The sequence below is a fragment of the Dromiciops gliroides genome, chromosome 1 (genome assembly GCF_019393635.1).
Source record: "Dromiciops gliroides isolate mDroGli1 chromosome 1, mDroGli1.pri, whole genome shotgun sequence".
Classification (NCBI taxonomy): Eukaryota; Metazoa; Chordata; class Mammalia; order Microbiotheria; family Microbiotheriidae; genus Dromiciops; species Dromiciops gliroides.
Window position 1 is genome coordinate 81,884,101 of NC_057861.1, and position 22,369 is coordinate 81,906,469.

General features: G+C 41.3%; 1 protein-coding gene across 7 annotated transcripts in view; it reads right to left on the reverse strand.

The window, feature by feature from the left end:
* ADGRB1 (adhesion G protein-coupled receptor B1) overlaps positions 1-22,369 on the reverse strand; it is a 270,194-nt gene that overhangs the window by 126,660 nt on the left and 121,165 nt on the right. For all 7 annotated transcript variants that reach the window (XM_044005365.1, XM_044005341.1, XM_044005356.1 and 4 more), the window contains exons 13-17: positions 21,699-21,807; positions 18,493-18,636; positions 14,119-14,194; positions 13,887-13,989; positions 12,766-12,809 (exon numbers count right to left, since the gene is read on the reverse strand). In XM_044005365.1, coding sequence (XP_043861300.1) covers positions 12,766-12,809; positions 13,887-13,989; positions 14,119-14,194; positions 18,493-18,636; positions 21,699-21,807 — 476 coding nt within the window. The remainder of the gene's footprint in view (positions 1-12,765; positions 12,810-13,886; positions 13,990-14,118; positions 14,195-18,492; positions 18,637-21,698; positions 21,808-22,369) is intronic.

Genomic DNA, 22,369 nt, shown 5'->3' on the forward strand with positions numbered 1-22,369 from the left:
CAAGTTTCTCCTGGGCAGAGACTCCTCTTTGCCTTTCTTTCCATGCCTCATCCACAGGAGGTGCTTAATAAATGCTTAGTGGCCAACTCACTGGGAGAAGGTAGACAGTAACATGGGGAAGATGCACAGGTCCAATGTCTATCTGCGGTGATTGTTAATAACCATTACTGTTTTAGGTAATTGGTTACTTTATAAAAGAGGATGATAGCTTTTCTCTTGATACTGGTGATGGTTGATTGGGTAACAGACAAGGCAAGTGGGCAACATATAGACAGAGGAGCACCAGATTTCTGATGTGTTCATTTGTGGGACAGTTATAGCGAGGGAGTGAAATGGAATGGAATGGGTGGAACACAGAGCAGCATTAATTCTTGTGGGACAGTGGGTACCCAGGCATGGAACCCCCAGAACTCAGTCTTGGAAGCAGAATATTAAAGAGGAAGAAGGTCTGAGTACAGACCTTTGGAACCCACTTTGTAGTCAGTGTCACCCTGACATCATGGGAGGCATGCCGGACCTTGAGTCAGAGGGAACTGGGTTCAAATCCTGTCTCGGACATTTACCAGACATGTGAACAAGGGCAAGCCACTTAACCTCTCTGAGCCTCAGTTTCCTCATCTATAAAATGGGGATAATAATAGCACCTACCTCACAGGATTCTTCTGAGGATCCAAATGAGATAATGCACAAAAATAATTTTTGCAAACCTTCAAGCACTATGTAAATGTCAGCTATTATTATAGTGAGTGAGTCAGTCGAGTGGTGGGCGCGTGGGCAAAGTGGATTCTAGGGCCAGGCAGAGGCGAACCTCCTCTGTCTATGTAAGTTGGCAGGACAAGTTGTTTAGCCTTGGTCCTAATGCCAATCCCTATGAACCAGTTCTAATATTTTGGGAGCTGGGTGGAGAGATCTTTCAGAAACATTATCTATCATGGTGGTTTATTTCAGAGTCCTGAGTAACCTCCTTACAGAAAAAAGAGCATTTAGGGAAAAGCCAACAGAACAGGGAAAGCTTTCTAGGGCAGCTAGGTGGGGCACTAAATAGAACACCAGGCTTGGAGTCAGAAAGACTTGAGTTCAAATCCGGCCTGAGATACTTACTAGCTGTGTGACCCTGGGCAAGTCACTTAACTCTGTTTGCCTCAGTTTCCTCATCTGTAAAATGAGCTGGAGAAGGAACAGACAAACCATTTCAGTATCTCTGCCAAGAAAACCCCAAATGAGGTCATGAAGAGTCAGACATTCCTGAAATGACTGAATAACAACAGACCAGAATTCTGGTGGGAACAAAATTAGCATCAAATGATTAAGTGTTTATATCTCAGTGAATCTGTAAGGATAATGATCCCTCCTGTTGCTAGGGATGTTCAGGCCACTCACCACACTAATTGTTTATGGTAACAATACGAAAAGAGACAGAGGTGCTTTTGGAGTAGTGGATAAGACCTGTATTCAAATCCTGCCCCTGTTACTTACTAGCTGTATGACCCTTAAGCAGTTTATTACTATTACTGCCGAAGGTACCACCACCCTCCTCATCGATCAACCTATAGCTAGATCTCAGCATTTCTACCTTGACAGCACCTTTCTTATAACTGACTGTTCTCTCCACTCCCACAATCACAGCCCTGGTTCAGCCCAACAGCTCCTCTTACCTGAACTATTGCAGTAACCTTCTAACTATTCTCTCTGCTTCAACTTAGGACTAGAAGCCATCTTTTATTTTTTCTTCTTTGCTGGGCAATGGGGTTTAAATGACTTGCCCAGGGTCACACAGCTAGTAAATGATAAGTGTCTGAGGTTGGATTTGAACTCAGGTCCTCCTGAATCCAGGGCCAGTGCTTTATCCACTGTGCCACCTAGCTGCCCCCTAGAAGCCTTCTAAATGAGGTATTATGGTACAATGGGAAAAGCATTAGACACTCAGGAGACCTAGGTTTGATCCCTGAGAAAATCACTTCCCTTCTCTGGGTGTCAGTTTTCTCCTTTGTAAAATATAGAAATAGAACGATATGCTCTCTAAGGACCCTTCCTGCTAAAAAATTCTATGAGTCAGCTTAGTCCTGGAGGACTGCTGATCAAATACACTTCCCTCCTTTCGTTGCAGAGGTGGGGGACAATGAGTGTGGAATATTTCATACAGGCTCGAGGTTGGCTTTGCTGGAGGGACTATTTCTTTTCTTTTTCTTTTTAAATTTCTATTACAATGCATGGTTTGCTGGATAGGGGGAGTGAGGAGAGAAGTGTTGAGAAATACAAGTGACAAAACCATATATATGTATATATACATGCACATATATATATACATATGTGTATATGTATTGTGTGTACATATACACACATACATACATACATATATATGTATATATATGAAGAGAGAGAGAGTAAGCACTAAGTCTATGAAGTTGAGAAAGAGGGAAGTCTCACGGGGCAAACCTTTCAGGAGGGGAAAGGCATCAAGACTTTAGGATGACAGGGTCTCAGAGCCAAAAGGCGACTGAAGTTTCCTGGTCCCACCCATACCTGCGCAGTTATCCTATCTACAGGAGTGAGGGGAGGGCTGGGTTCCCAGGAATCTCTGTTGGGCCATGGCAGCCCTGGAAAGAGAAGCACCATAGAAACCAGAGTTATTTATCCTTTAGGGCTGAGTTTGGCACAGTCTCAAGAAAAAGAGGAGCCTGGTTTCTTCCCAGGGAACTGAAGAAAGTTTCTTTGTTGTTTTCCCCAAAGCATTTTGCGGGCCAGCCCTCCCCCAGCCTCCTCTCCCAGGGGGCCTCTTCCCGCTGTCCCCTCATTAGGAGGTGGGCCCCGGGGTTTGTGAGAAAACTGGGCCTAAGGGGAGGGACGTGCTGGGTGAGGAGGCTGCAGAGGCCCTGCTCCCTGCCAGCACACTCACTTCCGAGCACCCCACACAATGTCTTTGTGCCATGGAAACTAGGGGAGGGGAGAGACCCTTGGGGATATGCTCTTAAAGTGGCCATCACTCAGAGGATGGGGAGGGGTATATGTGCCCAGAATATGATGGGGAATGATACTGTGCCCTAAGGACAGACATTGCTAGGAGTGGGCCAGATAAACCTCCAATCTCAGGGAACCTCTGGTCCAGCAGGAGAAACAGTCCCTGCCCTTGGGAGTTCTGAATCTGAGGGGGAGACATAGCTTGTGTCCTCAAGGACTCCTGGATCTGAAAGGGAGAGAGATGCCATTTCTGTCTGCATAGGGCTCTGTGACCCGAGGGGACAGAGGAAGCCCCTCCTTCCTCAGGGAACCGTAGGTTGGGGAAGAGATACAACGCATTAGCCTTCAAACCTTCCTCCTCCAGAATAACTCCTCTTCTACTCCATAGCACACCATACCTCTGTCTTCCTTTTAAATTGATCGCAAAAGTCATTTTCTCCAGGAAGCCTCTGACTATTAATCCCACTTGGCTCCTGTTATTCCTATAGCTCTTGATTCTCCCCATCCCTTGGGCCACCCATGCTCATCAGCTTTGCATTAAGGAGGCTTAATATTAGCATGTGACAGTCCCTGGAAAGGGAATATGGATAGACAGACAGATGGATAGATAGACAGATATATAGATGTAGATCTATGTACATAGTTCTAGAACTATATGGATATATGTATGCATGTATATACAATATCGATCTCTATATAAATATATGATATATATGCATATGTGTGTATGTGTGTGTGATCACATTTTAAACACATTGTGGGCATTCATTATTTGATATGAAAAGTCTTTTATCCAGAGGGAAATTCTAATAATTACCTCATTCCTTAATCTGCAAATCTAGACATTTTTATATGAGGCTCTCTTAGACCAGAAGCTATATGTAATTATTGTCAGATAGTTCTAATACCTACAGACTCCGTGGACAAGTAGAGAGTCCTGGACATGGACCTGAAACTCTGGGTGGTGGGTCTAGCTCTCAAAGTGTAGATTTAAGTAGGCCATGACTTCCCTGGGCCTCCATTTCTTTAGATTCTTGCTAAATTTTCTCCTCTTTCACTTGTGAATCTTATGACCCTAATGCTGGGCCCATATGGTGAAGGGGGATGGGAGCTGTCCCTTCAGAACCCTTAGGATTGAAACAGTAACAGAATGACTGAATGTGAGCCTATCATTCAGCATTCTATCATTCAGCTAAGAACTGCAATGCTATGCAAGTAATTATGATGGCCAAGAAGCAGCTAAGTGATGCAGAGGATAGCATTTGGCCTGAAATTAGAAAGACTTCAATTCAAATCCGGTCTCAGATACTTAGACTGACTATGTGACCCTGGGCAAGTAATTAAACTTCTAGCTTGCCTCGGTTTCCACAACTGCAAAATAAGAATCATAATAGTACCTACCTCCCAGGGTTGTTGTGAGGATCAAATAAAATGACATTTTTAAGTGCTTAGCACAGTACCTGGCACATATTAGGTGCTTAATAAATGTTTGAAGAATAAAGACTAGAGGCCACTTCGTGAGTATCTGTGGCCACCCAGAATCATTCCTGCTTCTGTGGGAGAAGTAATACCTTCCTTCTCCCCATCCCACCCCAGGTTCCTGTCTCTCTTTCCATGCCTGCTTTGAAATGTTGGGATAGACACTTAGGGCCCAATCCAAAAAGCCTAACCTAGCTTTTTCAAAGACTTACCTCTTCCAGAAAGTCTTTGAGATGAACTCAGCTTCCCTCAGAGCCCTCCTCTCTCCATTATTGCCTATCAGTACATTTCACTCCAACCCCAAGCCAGTCCACAGTACTGGCTTCTAGTAAACACACACACACACACACACACACGTCTACTTACAGAGACAAACACATAGGCACTGACACAGACCGACAGATATATAGAGACACAGAAAAGCATTGCCTGAACTAGAAGGGAGGGAGACATGTGATGTATAAACATGGTAGCCCATAAGGACCTGTATTTAGCTGGTTCAAAGGGAGAGGCGAGGCTCAGATCCTGGCAGCTGATCAAGAGCCAACCACATCCAATTAGGACTTCCATCACCCAGAGCTGGAGGGAGCCCAACATGGAGAGACACAGGAGACAGAGCCAGAGACAGAGAGACAGAGACAAACACCTAAAAACAGAGAGAGACAGAGTGGATAAGAGAAAGCAAAGGAGACAGAGCTGGGGGTGGGGAGGAGGGTGGAAAGTAAGGCGAGACACAGGCAGAAAGAAAGAGGTAGTCACAGGAAGAGAAAAAGGAGATGAAGTGGAGAGAAAAGGGGGGAAGAGAAATAAAAACAAAGGAGAGGAGAGAGACAACAAGAAAAAAGGAGAGTGAAAGAGAAGACACAAAGAAACAACTGGAGAGAGAGATACAGCAGGAAAAGAAAGGGACAGGCAGAAGCAGAAAAGAGAGAGAGTGAAAGGAACAGATTCATAGAGAGACAGAAATAGAAAGGAGAGAATAAGCATGAAGGCAGGAAAGGAAAGAGGCAAGAAAAAGAAAGAGAAACTAAGAGCCAAGAGAGACAGAGGCAGAGATAGGAAGGCAAGTCATAGACAATAGGAAAAAAGAGAAAGATAGCAACAGAGAAGAAAGGCAGAGATAGAGGAAGGAGAAGGAAAAGTACGGAGAAAAGAATCATAGGTTCATTCATATGTCTAGAGCTGCAAGGGACCTGAGAGATTATCTAATCTACTCCCTGCCCCCCACCTCCCATTTACCAGATAAAGAACTGAGGCTAGCAGCATGAAAGGATTTGCTCAAGACTGCATATCATATTAGAGGAGAGATTTTAACCCAAGCCCTTGCCTGTCCAAAAAAGAGCAAGAGAGATGGAAAAGGAGATATATATATCTGTACAAATACATTGAGGGAAGGAGAAGGAAGAAGGGGAGAGGAACAGAGCAGACAGAGACAAAAAGGGGGAAGGGGGAAGAGAGAGAAGGAGAGAGGGGAGAAGGAGAGAAGGGGAAGGGAGAGAGGGGGAATGGGGGTGGGGAGAGAGGCCAAGCAGAGGAGAAAAAAAAAAGAGAGAGACAGAGAAAAAAGGACATCCAAAGAGAAAAGGATAAAGATGGTGAGGAGACACACTGAGAGAAGACAGAGGAAATCAACAAAAAGACAGAAGGAGATGAGGAGGGAAAGGAGCTCTTAAATAATTCAAAGCCTGAAAAGGCAAAGGGGAGAGGAGGAGGAGATGTGAGGGAGGTGAAGAGAACACTAGGAAAGGGGGAATAGATAGAAGAGAGGGAAGGGAGAGGGAGGGGAAGGCAGTGGGTGGGCCAAGAAAGCTTTCCTCAGAGAAACAGTCAGCTCCTTTGTCCAAGGAAAGTGGCTGTGAATCCCTCAGTTCGTGCCCCTCCTCCTCCCCTGATGGTGATGAGTGTGTATTTGGGCACCCGGGGTGGGATCCTTTCTCTCAGGAGAGATCATGCCTCCCTATCAGACCCTTTCCCTAAACAATGATTGCTTGAGGAGGCAGAGGACCCAAGCTTCATTTCCAGCTTTTCCAAGGTCACATGTATGGGCTTGGACAAGTCATTTCCTCTTTCTGAGTGTATTAGTTAGGCTTTCCAGCTCTAAAATCTTCAGGAAACTCCAAAAATGTGATGCCATTCATTATTCCACCTGTTCATGTTAGTCTCACTCTTGTCACCCACCTCAATGACTTTCCTCAAGGTCCTCCCCTTCCACCCTGTATCTTCTCTCTACTCACACAGTCACCACTAGCTAGCAGCCCTCATCCCTTCTTACCTGCACTACTGAGATCATTTTATAATTGCTTCTAGTCTCTCTTCACTCTGGTTCATCATCTCTTCAGATGGCCAGGTGATTTTTCCTAAAGCACAGACCTGTCCCTGTTGCTCCCCACTACGTGTCCACCCTCCACTGCTCAGTGAATTCCAGTGGATCCCTCTCACCTTCAAGATCAAATATAAAGAAAGTTCTTCATAATCCGGCCCCTTCCCACCTTTCCAGTCTGCTTATACTTCACTCCTCTTACAGACTCTATGGCTTTAAACACGCTGACCTCCTTGCCTTTCCTCTCCCACCTCCATGCTGTTTCTCACAAGTGGAATGTTCTGCCTCTTCCCCTTGGACTCCAGCCAATCTTCTGTCCCTTATCAGATTCCATTCCATTCATTCTTTACTTTTGCATGTATCTAGTTATTTACTCATTGTCTTTCCCATTAAAATAGATGCATCTTGAGGGCAGGAATTGTTTGTCTTTTTTTTTTTTTGGTATATCCAACATTTAGCACACAGTAAATGCTTAATCAATACTTGTTACCTGGCTACAATAACTCAACTCTACCCTTTAAGACCTAGCTTTCACCCCACTTCCTCCAGGAAGGGCAATTTCAGTTGAGAGTCATCTCTTTTCTCCACAACTCTACAACATTAAGAGACTGAGTCATATAATATACTTGTGTTGGTAGGATTGTCCTCATTTCTGGAGGATTAGAGGCTCAAGACTGGAGTCAGGATGACTGGGTTCAAATCTTGCCCCTGATACTCATTAGCTGTGTGACCTGAGCAGGTCATTTAAACCCATCTGAATCTCATTTCCTCATCTGGAAAATGTGGATAATAGTAGTACCTACCTCACAGGGTTGTTGTGAGCAATCAAATGATATGAGGTATACAAAGCTCTTTACAAGCCTTAAATAGGTAGCTATCCTCATCATCAGGAAGATCTAGGTTCAAGTCTTACCTTTACATGGTTGCCTGACCCATGGTGAGTAACTTAATATCTCACTGCTCTAAGACTAGAATTTTCAGAGAAGTCGATGTGCATTGAGAGAGGGAAATTACTCAACATGAGCTCACCACATAAAGGAAATCATAGATCCAGTCCCAAAAAAATCCCCACCAACCCAACAACTATATGCACATTGGCTAGTCATTTTTAGTCCAAGAAGAAAGAGTCCAAGGAAGGAGAAAATCTAATGATGAGAGAGAGAGAGAGAGAGAGAGAGAGAGAGAGAGAGAGAGAGAGAGAGAGAGAGAGAGAGAGAGAGAAAGAGAGAGACTCTAGACTGTCAGAAGATTAGTTAATTTTGGTAAGGAGTAAAGAACTTTCTCCCTGAAAGATAGAAAATAAGGAATGGGTAAAGGCAGACAAGTTTTGAATTATGGAAGAGAAAATATTTAGAGTTCATCTCAAATAGCTCAGAGATGTTCAGCAAAGTAGAAAGTGTGACCATTCCAGGTGGAGATACAGGACAGGAACTAGATGTGTGATTTCATTGGCATTCTCAGAGAACTCTCAGGTAGGGAAACACTACCAATGGAGGTTGGCAACTTAGAGCCTTAGAGAGATATTAAGGGCACTGAGAGATTAAATGATTTTTCCAGGGGTCATACAACTGGTATATGTCCAAGGTGACACTTGAACCCAGGTTATCCTAGATTCAAGGACAACTCTCCATCTCTCTACCATGATAAATCTCCTTGATTTATAGAAAGAATTAAAACTATAAAAATTTAGGAATTTTAATGAGATCAGATATAATGTAAATTAAATTTTAAATTTTAATATTAAATCTGTCTACATATATGATACATTTTCAAATTATTAACTAGAAAATTCCACCTCCCCTTCTTTTGATATGGTTGCTAGAGAAGGCAATAAAGATAAAATGGCAGACTCAGTCTGCCGACAGGGATCAGTTTAAACAAAAAAACATTTCACTCAAGAGTGAAATAATTTGGCCAATTTCAGATGATCAGTTCCATTTAGTTTTAATATATTATATAGCAAAAACAAATCAACCATTTGTTTTGGAGTTGACAAATGTTCCCTTGGTCTTGTCTAGACTGATTTAAGTCAAGATCTGGATTCTTGTAACTGGATTCTACATTATTGCATCCAACAGGGTAGTGGAGAACATACAGGACTAGGAATTGGGAGATCTGAATTCTAATTCTGCTTCTTTCACTAAATCAATGTATGACTTAGTGGAAAGTGTGCTGGACTTTTACAAAGAAGGAAGCTAAGACTCTATGGATCCCTTCCACTTCTAATATTCTTTTATGATACATCAGAAATCAGTGGTCTACCCCCTTTACTTTGTAGATGATAAAACTGAGGCCCAGAGAAAGGAAATGATATCCACAGTCACATAGCTAGTAAAGAGACCACCCAGATTCCAAATACAGGGCTCTTCCCACTACACCATGCTGCCTCTTGGGTCTTATCACCCCAACTAGAAGGTGAGCACCCTGAGAGTAGGGGCTATGTCTCATTCATCATTATATCAAGAAGAGACAAGGAAAGTAAATGTCAGGTTAATGTAAACAAACAAACAAACAAACAAACAAACAAAAAAACTAAAACCTTCCAAAAGATCAGAGTTATGCCAAAGGGGAAAGGACTTCCTTACTTCCTTTGTAATGTAAGTGGGATAGTCAGTTATCAGGAATGTACCTTGCTGTTCTTCAGATGAAACACTCCATGCTCCTTCTCAGTTTCTTTGCACTGGCTGACCACCATGCCAACAATGCCATAATCCTTATCTCAGATTCTGTGAATCCCCTTTTTTCCTTTGAAATTTAATTCAAATTCTAACTCCTAAATTAAGTCTTTTCTGATCTCCCCAGGTCCTAGTGCCTCCCACCAATTACCGTGTGTTTATTTTGTATAGACTTATAGATGTATATGCCATTTCTCTTGTTAGAAGATAAGCTCATAGAGAGCAGGAACGGTTTCTTTTTTTTGTGTATTTGAATCCCCAGACCCTACCACACAGTATCTGGCACACAGGTACATGATAATTGTTTGTTTGCTATCAACTAATTTTGTGGAAATAAGTCTGTGATTCCATGTCTCTCTTTGTCCATCATCAAGCTGTCCCCAAAGCACTGGATGGGTGGGATCTCTGTTCTGGGAATATTTTAAAAGTGATTCATATGCTTAATGAGAGCTCTGACTATTCCCTTCTGTCAGGTGGCCTGGGAAGAGATAACCCTCCATTACACATATGGGGGGAAAAGAGATCCAACAAGGAAAACAGTACCTGTTCAAGATTCAGGGAAAGAGTGATCTTCCCAGTTTGGGGCACCATCCTCTGAGGGTAGTTAAAGACAGTCATGAGGATGGATGTTATTAAAATCTTAGTTGTTATTACTCTGATTCATAAGAACCCAAGCCTGAAACATCAGAGCAGAGGGTTTCACAATCTTCACAAATGAACTCAGCACTCACTTCTCCCAGGAAACTTGTCATCTTTAGCTTTATCTGGATTGCTTAATTCCAATTCCTAATCTAGTCTTTACCTCCAAAAACAAAACAAAATAAAACAAAACTGGGGACTCACACCTTCCCTGATAACATAAGTTCTTCTGTCCTATACCAAACCCATTGGCTAATGAGGTGAGAGATTACTGAAAGCTTTGGAAAGAACAAAGTGATGGTCATGGTGACCACTGGGAATAGTGTTGTTTGTAATGATGGTTATGGTGAGTTGGTCTATCATTTAGTTAATATGTTGTATCCATTATGGAAAGGGGCTTATGCCAAGTACCAGAATGGATACAAAGATAATTAGGACCCAGTCTGTGTCTTCAAAGAGATCATTATCTAGTAAATGATGGTAGCAGGGGTCATGGGATGATGGAAATGAAAACAATAAGACAGAGAAACAGAAAGAGACAGAGAAAAAGGTGAGGATATGATGGTGATGGTATTAACAGTGATTTTTAGTGATTATGGTGATGGAGATGATGATGTTCCTAGTTATGGTAGATTTAAGCAGATGGATGGTACAATGGGCAGAGCACTGAGCCTGGAGAATGGAAGACCTAAGTTCAAATCTGGCCTCCAAAACTTACTGGTTGTGTGATGTTGGACAAATCACTTAACTTTTGTTTGCCTCAGTTTTCTCAACTTATTTTAATGAGGATAGTAACAGTACTTATTTCACAGGGTTGTTTTGAACATCAAAAGAGATATTTGTAAAGCATTTAGCACAGTGCCTCCTGGCACACAGTAGGTGCTAAATAAATACTTGTTCCTTTCAATTGGTAATTCCAGTAATTGTAGTTAACCATGACAACCATGATGATGTTGGTGATAATTATGGTGGTGCATAGTCTGAGTAAGTAACTGAATGATAGCAATCAAATGGAAAAGTAAATGCATCTTGCCCATTAGTAATGTATAATCACCAGACACTTTTCAGGGACTTCAGATCCCTGTTCCAAGACCTTTTCTAAGACAGAACAGAACATCCAAACAGAAGATGAATATCCTCTAATATTCAGATTTGACAAATTTTACATAGTACAATTATAATAACAGCAATATCAAAACCTCCCCAAAACTCTTGACTCCACCTTTTTCTTCCTCTGGGTGGTCCCAGAATCTTTTATCCCTCAGACCTTATATTCATTAGACTAAGCTTAGCCAAATAGCCCAAATTTGTACCAACTTCCCTAAGACCATAGTCATGTCAGATGGAAGGACCACAGGGTTAGGATGGAAGAGGGGGAAGAGGACAAATAAGGGCAGAAAGAGAAGGATGATTTTCAGAGAAATATGAATTCTGTTACTCATAGTTAGGAAGTAAAACTGACTCAATGTCAGTGACAGTAACTAAGTGATTTAGAGTGGTAGTCATGGCTGAGGGGATGGTTGAGAGCAACTAGGATGAAATACCATAGGCAGCTGACAGAACACAGGACAGGAGATGTTTGTTTTGTTATGGCAGCCAAATGACCATGGGATATATGCTGGAATAAACCCTTGATACTGAGCTCATGATGGAAGGCCCTATGGCTTCATTCCAGATCTATTATTCTGTGATCCTCCTATTCAATTCAATTAAACCAGCATTTATGTGCCTATTTTGAACAAAACATAGCTCTATATATTTTATCCTAATCCCATGATTCTTGCCCTAAGCTCTTACTTGACATTAATGATCCAGATATTCTAAAATATAGATTCTAGAGTTCCACTGCTAATTAGTCTAAAATACTATTCTAGAAATGATTTACCCTACTACTGCTTATTTTGATTCTGTTTTATATCCATTACTTAATGAGTCAATCATTTCACTACATTATCTCTAAGACAAGATCTTATAGTTTGATAATCCAGAATCTATAATTCTATTGATATCTCTTATCTTAAAGGATCATTCTTTTGGGGTTCTATCTACAGTCTAAGGAGGTTAACTATGGAAGTTGGGTCAAAAAAGGACACTGAAAGAACAGGATAGCATGGGTCAAGGAATTCACTACAATTCTGAAATTTACAGAAGGTTGTAGGCCAGAACCCCCCAGTTAGGTCTTAATACCATATTTCTTTCTAGCCAAAGGAAACCGATGGACCATACGGTAAGAGCTGAGGGAAGGTCATTTAGGGGACATAGAAGACACTTTTAGAAGAAATAAAGAAGGAAGGGATACAGGCCAAGATTGGGGGAAAGGCTATTTATGTGAAGGAGGACAGTTTTAAAAGGGTAAGAGAAGGTTAAGCCAGCTGCATCCTTTCCAACATTGGGCAGTGAGCATTAGGAACTGAAAAAGAGGAGTTGGGGACCATCCCTTTGGCTGAATGGGGCAGAAAGGAATGTATAGTGTCAGAAGTGGGGAGAAGAATGAAAAGGGACATGCATGGCAGGTATAATCAACAACTGCTGGAACACTATAGCTTCTTCATTACTATACTTCTGTCTTCAGATGTACACTCTCCTCATCACTCCCCCATCTCCTTGCCGGAATGCTTCCCTCAATTGTGGCCCAATGCAATGACATCATCCCCACCCCCACCAGGCCCAGCACAAACCCACAGCTAAACTTACACATCAGCCTCCTCCCAAAGGATGCAAGTCTGGTTCGTGGTGCCCTGGTAGGGATGGAGAGAGAAGGAACAGACATTAGACTCTATCTCCAGAGTTCCATTCTGCAAGAGCTGCCTAAGACACTCTAGGGAGGGGTGAATAGGCTTTGCTTAGGCAGTTATACATTATTCACACATTAGCAGGGATTGCTTTATTTTATGTCACCAAGAGTAAGGCCCTGTGGAAATGAGACATACAGAGCCCAGCGTGAGGGAAGGAGAAAAAAACGCCACAAAAACAAAACTTGGTGTAGGAGTTTGGAAACCCGACTTTTCATTATTAATTCAATGGGTGGAAGTCCTACTCTCCCCTGTTCCTATATCCTAGGCCTCTGTTTTCTCCTCTGTAAAATGGAAGGCTAGGGTAGACTAGATGATCTCCAGTTGTAACATTCTCTGTGTAAGGTTCTAAGGGTCCTGCCAGCTCTGACATTCTATTCTAAGTTCTATAGATTTCCAAAGTGCTGCAGCTCTTTCAATAACATCTATGAGGTGAAGCTCATATACATTCACACATGTACCCATACATGTGCACAAACACATCAGTACACTTTCACATGTGCTCGCAGGTATTTGTGCACAGTCACATAGTAATTGACACATATTCATGCCCATGTATACCCACAGATACTCTTTTCCCTATTTATGTATAAAACATATGCTGTTATCATAGGTTCATACATTTAGGGATGAGAGCGACTTCAGATTATCTCCTAGTCCAACACTTCCATTTTGCTAATGAGAAAATGGAGGACCAGTGAACAGAAGTGACTTACCTAAGGTCACATAGCTAGTAAGTAAATTCTACTTATTCATTAGTAAGTAGTATTAGGGCTTGAAACCAGGTCCTGTTTTTCTTTCATTACACCGTAGTGCCACATACACAGAGTAACACATTTATATCTACATGTACATGTAGATATAAACACTCACATGTTTCATGCATGTAGCACAAACACATCCACAAATATGGGCACTCACAACCCCATACACCAAAATACACATGTACACATATGCAAGGCCATGTATAGACATATTCAGAAAAGCATGCCAACACCTCCACACGCATTTGTAAGCACTTACATTGTACATATGGGAAAATTCAATCTCCAGAGGGGTTTGCAGGGATCGAGGGGCAGGCTTCACAGTCACAGAGATGACTTTTGAGTTCAGAACAGTGGTATTCCTGGAGAAGAAAGGAAGAAACAACTTTGAGAGGAGTAGCTGAGCCTATATCCCAGAACAGAGTCTCCTAGCCAGCTTAGGGAAGGTCTAGTAAGGGGAAAAGGATTAGCTTGAACCAAATCTTTCTTACCTGTGCAAGGCCAATATACTGCCAAGATTCCGGTATAGTACGGTGCCAATCACAAACACAGAAGAGGCATCAGTCTCTGTAAAACAGCCCTATCAGCATTAGCCTCAAATGATGCTCTTGCCCATGGCATCAAGACCCATGTGCTGACCTTCCCCTCAGCCTCCCCCTCTCCTTTCCTCCCCATACCCTTAGAGAAAGCAGAATTTTCTCCTGGAGGGGATCTGCAGCCATGAAGCCTCAGGTTCAGTTCACTTAATAAGTCGGTTTTGAGTTAGATTGAATTGACAATAGTACATACAATCGAGTGGATTTCAAATAGGTTGAATGATGAGACTCAAGGACTAATCTGTGGTTCCATTCCAACTTGAAAGGAAGTCTAAAAGGGAGATTCTCAGGAATCAGTTCTTGGCCCTATGCTGTTTAACACTTTAATTTATGAGTTGGGTGAAGGCAAAAATGTCTTCCTGATCAAATTTATAGATGATATGAAGCTGACAGAGAAAATATAGGGCCAGAATCAGGATACAAAAAAATCTTGACTGGGTAGAACATTAGGATGGATTTCAGAAAATGAAATTTAACAGGGGCAAATGTAAAGTCTACATTTGGGCTCCAAAAATCAATTTCATAAGTTTCAGATGAGGGAGACATGACTAGGTAGCACTCTATTCAGAAAAAAGATCTAGGGGTGTTAGTGGACTTGGTTTGGTATGAGTCAACATGGCAACTAACCTGTTAGCCCCACCCCACAAAAAACCAAAGCAATCTAAGTTTGAATGATGAGAGACAAATGGTAGGTAAAAGATGAAATGACTAAAGAAACAAAGGTTTAGTCTTTCCGAGCGTTTCAATTTATCAAGCAGTGGATGCCAATTACCTAACAAATCAGGACCAGGCCCCTTCCTTAGCTTAGGGCTGGACCCTGAATATAGAGGGAAACAGACTAAAAACAATTAATCACATAAGATCGATTAATTACAAGGAAACAATATAGCATTGGGTAATCTGATTTTTAATTAGAAGAGAGATTAGGGATTTTCTAAATTGGGAGGGGAAGACGGAAAAGGTATAATTCCTTAAATTAAAAAAAAAATGTCTCACTTCCCACAAGTATCTGTAAATAAGCAAAGGAACACAGAAACAATAATTTATTGATCGATATAGGGCCAGTTTTTATATAGAATGTTTGATTAAGATGTACAAGTGTGAGAAAACTCCATAACCAGTCTTTGGATATGACTAAGTTTCTAGTCAGCATAAACTAAGTCCTTAGTTAAGAGGCTTTAAACAGCAGATAGAGGTAGTCCGGTTTCCCAGCCATGCAGGACAAGGACAAACAATACAATAAGGTTTTCTCCCAATAGCTCATCATTGTGCTATTTCCTTTCTGATCAGGAAATTTCCTGACCTGGTTAATCCTGAGCCTGGCTTTTGATGCCCTATGACTACATAACTGGCTGTCAGAGATGACTTGTGTCTGGAATGAAACAGAGCTAAGGGAGTTTTTCCCTGGTCATATGTCAGATTAGTCTGTGACCCAGGAGGGGATGAGTCTCAACACTGCTAAAACAATGTCCCTCCTTTTCCTGTCATGGTAAATTTCCATAATAAGGCAGGTGAGTTTTGTTACATACAATACTAAATCTATTAATTAATAAATTTATACTGGAACATCTCTGAATTACTGTAAGATGCAAGTTTGAAAAATCTTATAATTTTAATCTGGTTGTGGTCATATTATACTAGAAGGACGAAATCCTCCAAAAGGAGAAGTTAGACAAATAATTAGACAAAAAAGAAAAAGATGTAATATAATAGTTTTCTAATTAAATGGAACAGTAAATTTTGAGAAAAGAACAGGATTAGATGTTTTCTCTAAGAACTACTTACATATGTATATGATTAGCTTATAAATGTATCTAGTATAGAAATTAAGGCTTTGATTATGTTTTAGTAATTAGTTCTCAAAATCAGAGCAAGGATTTTACATATAAAATTGCCTTGATAATTGTAAAGAAAGTGAAATTATTTTCCCATTTTAATTTATCTGTCTTCTCATTTTAAAAGGCAGAAGAGTTCATTTTAGAAGTTAGACCCTCCTGCATTTTTTTTAATCAGGTACAGGATTTAGGTAAAGATAAAAACAGCAAGTGGTAAAAAAAAAAATTGAAAATCTCTGAAGTTCCAGGTTTGGTTAACCAACTTTAAGAGATTGTACTAAATTATATTATCTTGCTACTGGAAGATTTTAGCAGAATTACCTAGGACAAGTGATTTGGAATCAGAGAAGCAGAGCCCCCTTCAGCACTGCCCTGAGAATGAAGCCTATTCCAGAATGTCCAAAAGAAGTGATCCAGGGACCAGATGACTACATGAGACATCTGAGGTCCAAAGGGTGTTGATATGGACAAGTGAGTTACTAGGATGCAAGGAAATTTAATGTTAATTAATACTGATGATCATTATTGTATTGCCTTGGTCTTCTGTTTCATGATGTTTACATTTAAGTTTTCTTGGTTACCTTGGAGACAAGTAAATCTCCCTTCTCAAAATTAGTTCATTGTGAGTACTCTAAGTAGTTTGATTTGTAATCTGACTTATATAATTCTGATTATGAATATATGAAAAAACATAGATTTGCTTTATAGATAAGTGTTCAGTTTGGGGGAGTAGGCTGCTCAGTCCCCCATAAATCAAAAGAAGAAATTGAGGAAATTGAGGGGATTAGAACAGCTGTGGCTAATTGTGGGAATTGAGGGGCAGCTAGGTGGCACAGTGGATAGAGTACCGGCCTTGGATTCAGGAGGACTTGAGTTCAAATCCAGCCTCAGACACTTGACACTTACTAGCCGTGTGACCCTGGGCAAGTCACTTAACACCAATTGCCTCACAAAAAAAAAGAAAAAAAGAAAAAAAAAACGAAAGCATGCTTCAGTTTGTACAGTCAATATCAATTGTGGGAATTGAGTGAACCAAACTGACTCCATCTTGTGACTCAATTCTAGAGCTAGCTCAGCTCCCTTTCTGTTTCAGTTATGGGTCTAGTCCAACTTCTGTCTTGTGAGAAAAGTGTCTTCAGTTGTGGAAATTGGGAGAAAGCCTTATTTAATTGTTTAAACCCAGCTCTGCATGGCTGGGAAGCTGATTGACCTCTACCTGCTACTCAGAGACCTTGATTATGCTGACCAGTAACATAGTCAGATCCAAAGAGTTTTTTTATAGTTGTATATCTCAAGCAGTTCATATGTCTTATCTAAAAGTTGGCTCTGTAGTTATCATCAGTTATTGTTTCCATGTTACTTTGACTGTTTACAGAAACTTGGGGGAAATGAGACACCTCTTTTTCTGAATTCAGGAAATGACACCTGTTCACTCTCCCCCTCCCAATTTGGAAAGTCCTTACTCTTTCCTCCAATCAGATTGTCTAATGTTGTATTGTTTCCTTTTCATCAATTGGCCTTAGATGATTGTTTTTAATGTAGTCTGTCTTCTCTTGTATTTAGGGTGCAATCCTAAACTGAGGAAGGGACCTGGTCCTGATTTGTTGGGCATCTGACCAGCATTGCTTAATAAATAGATACGCTCAAAATATCAAACCTTTGATTCCTCATCTATTTCATCTTTCAATTTCCACAGTTGAGAGTTTCTAGGATGAAGAAGGTGACAGTCTTCCTGCTCAGACCATGTCTGAAGAATTGTGTTTAGTTCTGGGAACCACATTTTAGGGAGGACTTGATAAGCAAGAATGTATCGAGACAACAGTAACCAACATGGTGAAGAGACTAAGAGAACATGACACATGGAGACATCAGCAGTAACACAAAACCTGACACATAAAAAAGGTCAGTGGCATAATTTGTGCCTGGAAAAATAAGGCAATGGGATAGTTGGTATGTCTTTCAATTGAAGAAATGAGACTCATATATGGGTCACTTGGGAATGTGGAATGGTATATGTCTCCCTTAGGGAAATGTCACTGGGGTAATTTAGAGAAATAAGGCAGTGGGACAGGGTGTTCATATGACCATTGGGGAATGAGAGTAATATTGTGTCTACTCATGCTTTCCTTGGGAAGAGAAAAGGGTGGGATGTTTTCTTCTTTGCCAAAGGTCACATAAGGATCTCCTCCATGAGTGATTTAGGTGACTTCATACCTTCCCAAAAGAAAGAGGGCGGCATTATATTCCCTACTTGCAGCATGAGCTTAAACAATAGAATGGTCTTCAGAGCAAGGACCTTCATGAACCTGTGGTAGTACAACTCATTACAGTGAGACATGGAGTAGATTCATTGCTCTAACTGTGAAACCCTAGGCTTTCTTAATTTCTACCCTTTCCCCATCATCTCAATCCCAGAGGCCTAGAACTCTCTCACCTGCAAGACCAGTAGAGAAGACACTCTTGGAGACAGTCACCTTGTCCTCAGACATCCTTGACCAGTCACCAGGGGTACGCCAGCCTTTCATAGGGAAGCTGATGTCAGTGGCACCACTGGCAGGGAGCTTGTGGATGCTAAGGACTGGAGAGAAAAGGAGGTGGAAAGAGATAAAGACAAAGAGAGAAAAGATAAGAGACATATGGAGAGAAGAAAGAATAAGGAGAAGGAGAGAGATACAGAGACAAACAGTGAGGGAGGGAGGGAGAGAGAAAGAGATAGAGAGGGAAAAGACAGATGTTGGCTGGCAGAATCAGTATTCAAAAATATGTCAATGGATCAATGGGTTGGTTAGAAACTAACAAGATACAATTTAATCATAATATATGTAAATTCCTGTACTTGGCTCTGAAAAAACCAACTAGAGAAGAACATAAAGGTGGAGTTGTGGTTAGAAAACAGCTCATGTGAAAATACCTAAGGATCTTAGTGGATGAAAACCTTAATATAAAGCAAAAGAATATTGTAAGACATGGGGAAGGAGATGGAAAGGAACAAAAGCCATGTTTAGATATTCAGTAACTTTAGTGAGGGGGCAGCTAGATGGCATACTGGGCTTGGATTCAGGAAGACTCATCTTCCTGAGTTCAAATCTGACCTCAGATACTTCCTAGCCCTGTGACCCTTGGCAAGTCACTTCACCTTGTTTGCCTCAGTTTCCTCATCTGTAAAGTGGACTGGAGAAAGAAATGTCAAGCCACTCCAGTATCCTTGCCAAGAAAACCCCAGATAGGATCATGCAGAGTCAGACACGACTTAGTGAAGGAGATAATAGTTCCATTGTCCTCTCCTTTAGTTAAACACCATCTAAAACACCATGTGTAGTTCTGTGTGCCACATTGATATACTAATGTGCGTCCACAGGAGGACAACCAAGATGGATGGGGGACTTGAGGATGTGTTATTTAAGGATCAATGAAGGGAATTATGGGTGTTTAGCCTGGAGAGGAGGAGACTTGGAAGTGGGGCAAAGGACAACATAATCCTTGTTCTTGAATAGCTAAGGGGCCAACAAAAAGAGTAGGGAATAAGCTTATTCTGCTTGGCCCCAAAGAGATGAACTAGGGAAGAGTTTCAAGAAAGTAGATTTTTCCATAAACTAAAGGAAGAACTTCCCAACAATCAGAGTCCCATTCCTGAAAGTGTTCACGTCTAAGGTTGATAACAAAAGTAAGAGATGCTATGGAAAGATGCTTGCCATAGGGAGGGACATGCTAATATGATGTTTGAGGGTCCAGAAGAAAGATGAGTGGACTTGGAATTAAAAAAAACAAACACCTGTGTTTATATGCCCTCGCTGGAATTGACTAACTGCATAACTTTGGACAAATCACTTCCGCTTTTCTAACTTTCTGTGGCTCATTCTGAAGACATATGACCCAAGGGCCTATCCCAGAGTTGTTTTTAGCCTCAATACCAGGCTCCCTGTGAGCTTGGATGGACTCACTTTCTTCCCTGTGAAATAATGTTTTGTACCGAATTCCTTGACAGCTCTGGTATCCCATGACCCTACAGTTTGTTGATCACAGATGGGCTTCCCATCTCCAATGTACTGCTGAAAATACAAACTCTGATCCAGCCTTTTTTCTCCAGAATGAAGAGAGGTGTGGGATCCATTTAAATAAATAAACAAAAGAAAAGAGATCAAGACTTAACCGTCTATACCCCTATATGAGAACACTTCTCAGGCTGAAGGTATAATAATAGAAAATTGGCATTGGGTAGTATGCTACTTCAACTCCTCTCCTCAAGTACCATCAATGACTACCTGTTTCCTCTGAAATTAAATACAACTTCCTCAGCTTGGCATATAAAAACCTTTCACAAACTATCTCCTGCTTACCATTCTAGGTTCAGTTCACATTGTTGCCCCTAAAGTCCCAAAGAGTGACCAAATTATTCCAGTGAGTGAAGAGAAACCCATACAAAATGGTGGGGGATTGGGGGCTCTACAGAGCACCAGTGGGGAAGCAAGGGAATAAGAATTGAATGAGAGACACTACCAGAGACCTTCCTGGGTCCCTCCTCCTAAGACTGCTTGGAGCTAGGCCAAAATATAATGTAGATGGGAATGGGATCAGCTAGTCCCTGAAAGCAGGAGTGCTGGGGGGGGGGGAGGGAGCAGACATGGAGTATCTTGAGAGCATATGCCCAGGCTCCATCATGAAAAGATAATGCTTTCTGTTATTTAGACAGTATGGTATTTTTTAGAAAGAAAAGTGGTTGTAGAGTCAAGCGACCTGTATTTGAGTACTCTTTCTTCCTGTGTAACATATAGCAAATGACTTGACCTCTCTGGGATTCACTTTCCACTTCTGTAAAATAAAGATAATCAACAAATATTTATTAAATAACTATTATATGACAATAATGCTATCTCTCTTTACCACACAGGGTTAAGTGAGGACAAAGTCTTTTTAAACATTACTCTAGATGTATAACCTATAAATATTATTGGAGTTTTTTTCTTTAGACTCCTATAAAGTCCTCATAATAATAATTTTGTGATTCTAGAGTACTCCAAGGTTTACAAAATATTTTGCTCCCCAAACTCCATGAAGTAAAGATGGGAAGTGTTAGTCCAATTTTTTAGTAAGGGAAACTGAGGATAAGAAAGGTGAAATGACCTGCCCATGGCCACACAAGTAATTAGTAGAGGAGCCATTACTCAAGCCTAAGTCTTCTGATTTTGGATTCTCTGCCACTGGGAAACCGAGAGGAAAAGGGAGATTTCATGCCAGTGGCAGGAATAAGTATTCAGGACGGATTCAAGAATCCTCAGAGACTCTATACGTGGGCTGGTGTCAGTAGAAAAAAGGTCTTCATATTCTTGAAGACCCTTCACCAGAAGGATTCAAGTGGAGGCTGGATGACTGCTCACTCCACGATGTTACAGAAGAGATTTCTTATTCCTATACAGGTTGGACAACTCCTTCCCAACTCTGAGAGCCGATCCATCTCTGGGTTTGTTCTGACCCATTGAAGAGGGAGGAAGGGATTGGATCTGAGATGCCAGTGTTTCAGGACCTGCTATATCCTGCCTGGGCTAATTTATTTATACACTACCAAACTGGAGATGAAATCACCCAGGAAATGAGGGAGAAGAAAGAAGGAAGGGGGCAGGGCAGAGAGAAAGGGAAGCTCACCCAGGTTGTCTGTCACTTGGTAGGAATCGCGGAAATCCTTCATGCGGAAGCCAATGACGTCGACAAAGTCCTCTACTAGGCGGAAGAGCTCCTTAGCATTGGGGCCCATCTGAGGAGGTGGAGATGGGACAAAAGTACAGAAAGATGACTTCTCAGAGCTAGAAGGGACTTCAGAGATCAAGTGGTCTTATTCCCATCCAAAGTATGTGTCTCCACCAAACCCCATTCAAGACTTCACTGACAAATGATCATCAATACTGCACTTTAAAACCAGCGATGGGAACTTACTATCTCCAGAAGTAGCCCATGTTACACTGGAGCACAACTAATTATTAGGAAGGGTTTCCTTATATTGAGGCAAAATCTGTCTCCTTGTGATACCCCACCCTTAACCAGCATGATCTCAATTCTGTCCCTCCTGGGATAAGCAGAAAAATCTAATCCCTGTGCCCCAAGAAAATCCTTCAGTCACCTGCAAGTATCATGTCTCCCTACTAAACTTTCTTGTCTCTCCCTCATTTCCCATTTAAACAGTCAAGAATTGAGGTATGCCAACCCCTAGGTATATTCTACAGATGTGTTAAGACACATGGATTCATGTAGCTGAAGTCACCTTTCAACGTGTTAAAGAAATCTAGTCTCCTTGATCATCTAAAACCAAGAAATCATTT